Source organism: Cydia splendana, chromosome 2 (assembly GCF_910591565.1).
Source record: "Cydia splendana chromosome 2, ilCydSple1.2, whole genome shotgun sequence".
Taxonomy (NCBI): Eukaryota; Metazoa; Arthropoda; class Insecta; order Lepidoptera; family Tortricidae; genus Cydia; species Cydia splendana.
In genome coordinates this window covers 18,333,811-18,342,754 of record NC_085961.1, presented here as the reverse complement: position 1 = coordinate 18,342,754, position 8,944 = coordinate 18,333,811, and the positions used below count along the sequence as shown (strand labels likewise).

General features: G+C 34.5%; 1 protein-coding gene across 1 annotated transcript in view; it reads left to right on the top strand.

Annotated features, from left to right (window-relative positions):
• LOC134804965 (protein toll-like) overlaps nt 1-8,504 on the top strand; it is a 25,900-nt gene extending 17,396 nt beyond the window's left edge. The window contains exons 2-6 of the mRNA XM_063778261.1: nt 3,507-3,718; nt 3,908-4,949; nt 6,079-6,400; nt 6,493-6,633; nt 7,296-8,504. Of these exons, the coding sequence (XP_063634331.1) occupies nt 3,586-3,718; nt 3,908-4,949; nt 6,079-6,400; nt 6,493-6,633; nt 7,296-8,021 (2,364 nt within the window). The 5' untranslated portion in view covers nt 3,507-3,585 and the 3' untranslated portion in view covers nt 8,022-8,504. The remainder of the gene's footprint in view (nt 1-3,506; nt 3,719-3,907; nt 4,950-6,078; nt 6,401-6,492; nt 6,634-7,295) is intronic.
• Nucleotides 8,505-8,944: the final 440 nt, after the last annotated feature.

Here is an 8,944-nt window from a genome sequence, read left to right as displayed (position 1 = left end):
TACGAATTTTTTTAAATTATTTATAACAGTTTTAACACATGTGTTAATATAACATATTTAACCAACTATACAATACAGGGTCATTTTTTACCGTTAGCCATATTGTGCAAGGTGATTAGGTAGGCCATACTGAACAACTTTTTGTATGGGACCAACTCTGAAAACACAAAAATTTTTTTGGCCGTTTCATACATTTTGGTCGAGTGGATGTCGACGTTTTCTATGGGAAGGCCAAATATTATTTGGGATTTCGGGGTTGGACCCATAGGAAAAGTTGTTCAGTATGACCTACCTAATCACCTCGCACAATAAGGCTAACGGTCCAAAAATGACTCTGTATATGAATGGAAGTAGGTGTCCCTATTCTATATAGTCTACTATTTTTAATTTTGAACTTACTCGTCCCTAGTTTAGAACCTTAATTTTTTTTACTATTGTTGCCTTTAAGTTAATTTCATTACATATTACATTTCAATCAAAGAAACACATTTTATATATAATGGTGTAAGTTATATAGTTTCGCGAAGAATAGGTACTTATGCAGACAAATACTACCTACTACTACTTTGTGGTTATTTGTTATTTTTATCAATTACCTAACTGTTGCGCGAAACAACAAATCTACCAACGAAGCAAAAAAAGTACAGCGGCATTTGAAACGCAGGATTTCACGCGAGAACCTTAAAAACCCATGCTACCTTGGTTACCTTGCAATTATATTGCTAAATACATTAAGAGAGATCTCAAAATTGGTAATAATTCATGTTGACTGGGGTCACTTTCACACTAGTGCTCAGGTAATAAATGCCGGCCGGTGGTGTTCCATTCATTAGAACGTGTTGTTTTCCAATACCCCTTTGTCTGTTATCGCCGAAAACAAGTAGCGTCCCAAACCATTATCAGAACTGCCATAGCTAATTATAAGCTTTATGTCGGTGTAATAAGGAGAACCTGTCTACACATATATGAAATTGTAACAAATACAGCGGCTAAAATTAAAGAAGCAAATGTATCGAAGCAAATGAACACGAAATAAATATGACTTTTAAGATATTGTGTTTAGGTAAGTAGGTATGACTCCAATTCGCCACTTAGTCGGCCAATTCGTAAAATACAGTCTTACCAAGTTACTTTAATTTAAAATCGTTTTGTTGTTTTGTTGCTAAAATTGTAAATAATATTTATTAGTACAGTTTTAAAGTTAATTTTATATGATAATAAGATAATGAATTTAAGAATAGTCTTACTTTTCATAAATTCATACTAAATTATATTAAAAGTTGTAAATACATTACTTATTGTGTATCTGCACATGATTATTTATTAATTTTTACATGGTTTACTATAATAATACTAAGATGTATGGCTTACGTAACTTAAAAAAATATTAGATACACTTGCGCTCTTTTACTTGTACAATGCGCCAACCAATTGCATCTTATACCAATTTATACTACAACAATGCCCATTTATCCCCATAAATTCATACTCAATTATATTAAAAGTTGTAAATACATTACATATTGTGTATCTGCACATGATTATTTATTAATTTTTACATGGTTTACTATAATAATACTAAGATGTCTGGCTTACGTAACTTAAAAAATTGTTAGATTAAAAAATATGTTACATTTCTTATTGACAGAATGTATTTGTAAAAACTCACACATACAATATACAGATTATTAAAAATATAAGAACTGTTTAAAATATGCAATTGGTAAGAATATTGTATACTTACCTACCACCACCTACCAGATCATGCATGGCCAGATTTTAACGTGTACAGTCTTTATACTCTTTATTGCTTTTATTTTTTTTAACACTTTAAATTTATTGCTATCAAGTTATATTAATAAACCATAAAGTATTAGTATTTGAAGTCTTATATAAAATACTATTTTGATAAGTAGCATAGGTATACTGTACTTATTTCTAATTTTCTACTCGTATTGCAACATTGCAAGCAAAAACTACCTGTACAGAAAAGGGTTCTGTAAACCGTTTATTGAATTTCGACTCTATGAACCACGGAATAAGGTTAAATATGACGGAAACTCGTCATGAATCTGTTGTCTACTTATTTCTAGCTCTTAAGTACGCCGCGCCGGTTCGTTCCTTCGCTACTCGTCAAGGACGTGTCCGGAGCCACGGGTAAATAAGATCCGTTTCTTCGAATACCCGTTTATCCGTGGAGACGGATCTTAATTACACGTTTCTTAATTACACGTGCGGAACGGGCCAGAAAACCGTGTACGTGTTATTCAGAAACGGGTATTCGAAACGTGTAAACGAAACACGGACTCGACCGCGAGCCCTAGTCTCAAACAGGATAGATGGAGTTAGACCAAGAAAAATCTGCAGCGATTTTGAAAGCCCACGCAGTGCAAGTGTTATTCTGCCGTCATAATCCCGATAATTCATAACAAACACCGATAACGAACTCTGCGAAACATGAAGTCATAAATGTCATGTGAAAAATGTCGTTCTGACTTTTTGACTATTTTAAGGTTAGGCTACAGGGCAAACCCTTAACCCGATCGTCTTTGTTTTAGGCTCAAATTGTAGCTGACTAAATTGTCCAGAGCCGTTTTTCTCAAATTTTTGATATCATTCTTCGTTTCCAAATTATCGAGCACCAAAATCTAAAATTCGGATAAAATTGAATTTTATTTTCACTATTTCGACCATAACTTTTTTTGTTTTTGACTTTCTCGAATAATTATTTTTGCACCTTACAGCTCTCGTGATTATGCGTCTTTTGAGCTTATTTTTTAATATCATATCTTCACAACTTTCCGAGATATAAGGGGATCGCAGTTTTTCGTGAAATCGGACCCTATACTGGAGCGAACGAAAAGACATTTCCAATGTCAAAATCCTCGTTCCCAGATCACTGCTACAACAATATCGTAGTCAGCAAATAATCGAAAATGCCGAGTGCGGTGGACCGAGATAACGGTTGAACGTTCCATTATAAATATTTTGCAGCCACTGCAATTCGTGCGCTGCACATTTTTTATTGAGTGTTTGCATGTCCGACGACCCATCGTTAGTAAAATCAACTTTGTCAACTTTTACTTAAGCTATCTTTCAAACATCTTCACTTATTAGATAACGATCCAACCCTTGATTAGAAATGTAGATAGATAAATAAGAACATGCTTACATACATAGATAACATCCATAACTTAAGGAACAAATAGTCGTGATAAACAGATAAACACACAAATAAATGCCTTTACACGAATTCGAACCCTAGACCTCCTGCTTCGTAGACAGGGTCACTAGTCACTACTTACAAAGCTAAGAGGCCGTTACCATCAACGAATGGTAGATACTTATGACGCATAATCTGATACGCCACTTTGTATGTACCTTACCTCTCATGGGTTGTTAGTTCTACTCATGTTGTAAACTTTAAAATATTGAATGACGACTAATACATATTATTATGATGTTCTACATCAATTTATTCAAAGACCAAATTTCATTGTTCACAGATTACATGGCCAACATGGTAGCAACACAAATGAGTCTTCTAATGACTATGACTGCGAAAAAGTAAGAGTTAAATTGAAGATGGAGTATAAATGGACGTGCGTGTTTGCAGCGGTGCTGCAAATAATTGGAGCACTAAGACCGACGTGTCCGAGCGACCCCAACTGCGTTTGCGGCGGCACGCTCGCCGTCGAACTGAATTGCAATGTTGATGGTGAGTGCATTTGGATAGAACGTTTACAGCACTTTTCTATGCGTTTGAATGACGATGAATGTGGGTAAATTGATTGACGATTGATGTTTCGAAAGCTTTCTAGTGCGTTTTTCCATTGCGAACACCTAATTTTAGGTAGGTATGTTGGAACTATTGTGCTAAAAGCAATCATTTTTCATTTTCTTTCAGGTCGGACTGTCACAATTAATTTATTGCCGGATATATATATCAACATCAAATGTGAGAATGCATCTTCTCTCGACTACAGCAAGTTGCCAAGATGCGCAAGTCCACAAAGCTCTTTCAAATCTGTCAGTTTCAAAGACTGCCCATTACCGGTCACGTCATTTAAAGACGTTTTAACTAGTATGGGTGTTTCAAAAACTATGGCATTAATATTCCAAAATACTAAAAACTTATCCGGTTTCTTTGATAGAAAGCACTTCGCCGGATTACAAGATTTGACGAAACTATTACTATCGATCAATGGGAACACACAACTTCCCGATAATCTATTCATGGATATTAACAATTTAACTTGGCTAAATATCAGATCAAACAGCATTTACCTATCGGAGAATCTACTTAAACCGCTTGAGAGGTTGGAAACCCTGGAGATAAGCCATAACCACATGACAAATATATCATCAAATATGTTTTCCCATCTGTCTTTTTTGAGAAAACTTTCCCTGTGGCAGAGTAATGTCACGTGGTTTTCAAAAGACTTCTTTACTGGAGTTAACGTCCTAGAAGAGCTCGATCTCAGTTCGAATGGTTTAAATGAACTGCCGGCTTCGATTTTCAAACCGCTGAGGAAACTCAAAAAGTTAACGTTGTTTTCAAACAAGTTTTCGTCTCTTCCTCGAAATCTTTTCAAAAGCAACAGGGAGTTAGAAACTGTCATTATTCTAAACAACGACGTGACACTGCGAGAGTTGCCAAGATATTTGTTTGGGAGTTTAACCAATTTAAAACAAGTGTACATTCAGAGATGTGGTTTAATGACTGTACCATACGACTTGTTTGTTGATTCTCCCAATATTACGAATATTTCATTAGCATACAACAATCTCAACGCATTGCCTGAAGCTATCTTCAATGACCAGATTAATCTACTCGAGTTAGACTTGAGCCATAACAATCTAAAGGACTTGGAACCAAAACTATTCTCGTCTCTGGTACGATTGGAGTTGCTTAACTTGGATTATAATAATTTGGTGGAAATTTCTGGGTAAGGAAAATTTAATTTCGCATATATTTTTAGCTGAAAATTTATATTCTTAATTTATTTTAGCAGAAACTTTGTCCCAGATAAACACGTTCATTATCGTTCCAATGAGTAATGAGTTTGTTGGAACATTTAACTACGAGTACCTAACATAACATTCCCGTAAAAAAGTACGCAAAATTTCAACATAATAATATTATACGTAGTACGGTTACTCTTATCCGCGAGCGAGTCTTCTCATGAAAATTTATCCGAAGAGTGATAGAAATTAACTTCCCAGTTTCTCAAAAAATGCAATAGTTCAGCAAAACTTGTTATACTTTTAGCCTATTATAATTACATCCTTTTACTTCAACAATTGTTAATGGGTACCGTAAAATGGGGTGAGTAGGGATTACGAGGGCAGTTGGATTATGAATGGGGTGAGGGGGGATGACAGAGTGGTGAGTTGGTTTTTACAGGCTACTGCTACGTAAATTATATATTCTAATAACAAATCAAGCTATTATAATATTCATGAACCCAATGTGTCGATCCAACAATTTTCAAAACTCACCTTAGTAGGAAATCCCAGCTAACCCCGTAGTAGGGGTACTATTTCGTATTTATCTTTAAAGTTATGAAATGTAACTACACAAAATCATAAAAAAACTAAAATTCAAACGACCGGAACATTTATTATGTATAAAAATCAGTTTGCCACATGTAAAAATAAAGTTTTAACGTGGTTTGAAAGACAGTTTTGTCCCTACTCACCCCATTTTACGATACCTATTTTTTAAGGAAATGTATACAATAAGTGGATCTAAATCCATTTTTCTATTTAAAAAAAAGTTTGTATACAAATTTCTTACTTATGTAAATAGGTACCTACCATTTCTATTATTTCTCAGGGCCACTTGCACCATTCACTGACCCAAGGTTAACCTGGTTACCATGGTTACCAGTACAATTTGACACTGGGTTAACGGTTTAACCGATTAACCCCGGGTTAGTGGGATGGTGCAAGAGACCTTTATTAGTTGTATGTATAGGTAGAGGTAGGTACCTAACGTAATGTGAGAACGAAAGTGGTACCTATAATATAGTTTAATTTTAATATTCTTAATAAAAACTTGTTTATTTATTTCAGCTCAACGTTCTCGTCATTGTTAAGTCTTATTTATTTAAGCGTGGAACACAACAATCTGAAAACCGTCTCATCATATTTATTCAGCAACAACAAACAGAGAATGTACATATCCCTTGCATATAATAATTTAAATTTCGAATACAATGGGGTGGACAATAATACATGGCCCGCGGAGCCTGTCCTCTTATCCCCTTTCAGTAACACATACAATTTAAGGGTATTAAACCTTAGTCATAATGAATTCAAATACACTTTCATCGATTGGTTTGCAAACGGACACGACACATTAGATATACGATATAATAAAATCTCTTTATTAATGGTGAGTTTTAATGTTTATATGAATTACTTAAAGTTTGTTAACTACCTATTAAGTTTATTTTTATGGTCGTTACGTTTTTAATTTGGTTCCAGGGTAAAAGAGTCAATCCTGCAGAAAAAAGACGTCTAAATCAAGATCATTCATACCATCATGTCTTAATCGCCAATAATCCAATCAACTGTGATTGCCACACCTGGAATCTCATGAAAAATATGCAATCTCGACATTTCAAGGTGATATTTCTTTATTTTAGTTCACGTTGATAATTTATAGCTGAGGATCCGAAAGGACCCCTACAAAAAGACAATTTTGACCACGGATTCATATTTATAGATTCGTAGTAAAAATTGTAAAAACTGCCGCAAGCTTGAATTTACTGAGTGAAAATTGATATCTGAGAATCTGAAAGGCGCTTTAACATAAATCCGTAGTCAATCGCGTTAAAATTTTAATATACTAATAGACTCCATATAATTATTTGGTTAAATTAAAACCTTGTCTTTTTCAATTGCACGTACGTTTTTGGCGATTCACATTTCGGGGCTAACTACTAGTAAAACTTAAAATAAACTTATAAAGCTCCCCAAGTAGTCTTCATGAGTTATTGTATCCAGAAGGCTGGCAGCGTTACCTTTTTTTATGGTCAGACTTATTCTCTGGCCGAATTAGCAGCCAGTCCTCTGGTCCTCTAATCTGCTAGCATGAGTTGCGTTCTCGCGCGCGACTCCATGCATCTAGCGTGACTTCAAGTATCTCGCGCGCGAGAACGCAACTCACGCTAGCCGGTCTGGGAGGCGCTGGGAAATCTCCTTTAGCTAATAGGAATTTCACACTTTTCCACAGTGTTGATTCATTTGACTATTTATGTTGATAGCTAATCTTTTTTTTCTCGTAGTGGGACGATATGGCTGCTTTGCGATGTTCACGTTGGAGCAAAATGTGCCAGAAAGATGAAGAAGTGTTCCTTTACGTGGTGTGTGCCGCTGTCGCATTTGTATTAATAACTGCAACAATAGGTTTTTACTTATACCGTAGAAGACTATATTATGTTACAAAAACAACTATTCGCAAAGCATTGGATTCTAAAGTTCCAAAACCTAGACAGCTAAATTTAACGATAAAATGTGCCGAAGAAGATAACGAATTTGTTAAAACGAATATTTTACCGGTTCTGAATACGTATCAAAATGTTACTACAGAAGTTGTTTATCCCAACTGTAAAGAGACCAACGCTGAAAAATACATCACAGGCGATGCAAAAGTAAAACGCATCACTCTCGTCGTGTTTTCGCCAAACTACTTGACATCTGCTTATCGCGATGTGAACATAAAGAAAATTCGTGGCGAAATATTAAAGGCACGGAACACCATTTATGTATTCGTTGATATTGGTCCGGATAATTCAATATACGCATTTCTAAAGGAGCAGAGAGATTACCGTACTACGATTTTGTGGAGTGATTCGAAGTTTTGGCAAAATTTGTTAGTGTTAGTGAAGTATAATAAACGCAGTAAACATGCCGCTCGTAAACACACTGCCAGCTCTGAAAATGCTGATATTACTCGACTTGGATGTCCTCACTTGTACGCAATCGATACAGTTGCTCACAGTCAAGTTTAGTTGAACCTTTATTTAATTTAGTGAGGTAAAGACTGATCTCCGTCATGTTAAAAAACATTTTCATAATTTTATTTCCATTGAAGTCATTGTAGATTCATAGCTATAAAGTACGACGCATATTGGTATAGTTAGAATTCAAATTAAATTATAAATAACGTTTAAATTATGGACTTATTGTGAAAATGCATGTGAAGTAATTTTTTACGAAGATATTTTATCTTGTAAAAATAAAATTTAGATTAAGGATGATTGTTGAATAACCTGTGTAAGTAGGTAAACCTACTATTTGTTAGACGTATTATGCTTGAACTTCAAAGAAGTGGATCAACAACACGATACGATCCTTCAGACGTAAAGTTCTGTTTTGTTAAATGGTAAGCATACATTTCGTGAAAAATATTCATTAAAAATTAAGTTTCGAGGAAACTGTATATTGCTGAAACTGTCAAATACAGTTTGTATTTAAATAAAAAGTAAAAGTTATGGAATTGTTTCATTATACAACATGTTAAGTTTTTCATGAATAGGAGAATAGTGGTTAAGTATGATAAAGCCAGGTAAGTATAAAAAATAAGGGTTTCTAGTTGACTAACGGAACCCTAAAAACGGTCTAGCAATTAATTCTAAGTTTATAAATGAATTAAATAGGATGTTTTTTGACGTATAATATAATATATAATCAAATGATATAAGCTTTTTAAGATATGGAGAAAATTTACGAGCTGATATGGTGATTAAGCCTTAATCTTCTTTACGTACCTACGTGACTAATCTCAACTTTCGTGACTGAAAGGTGTCAAATTGTCCACATATTAATTAGGGCAGTAATAATTACTGCGCCCACGTCGCTGTATCTTGAAATATACGGTAATTAACTGTCGTCGTATGTGATGGTGGCTTAACCCACATTATGTAAGTTAATC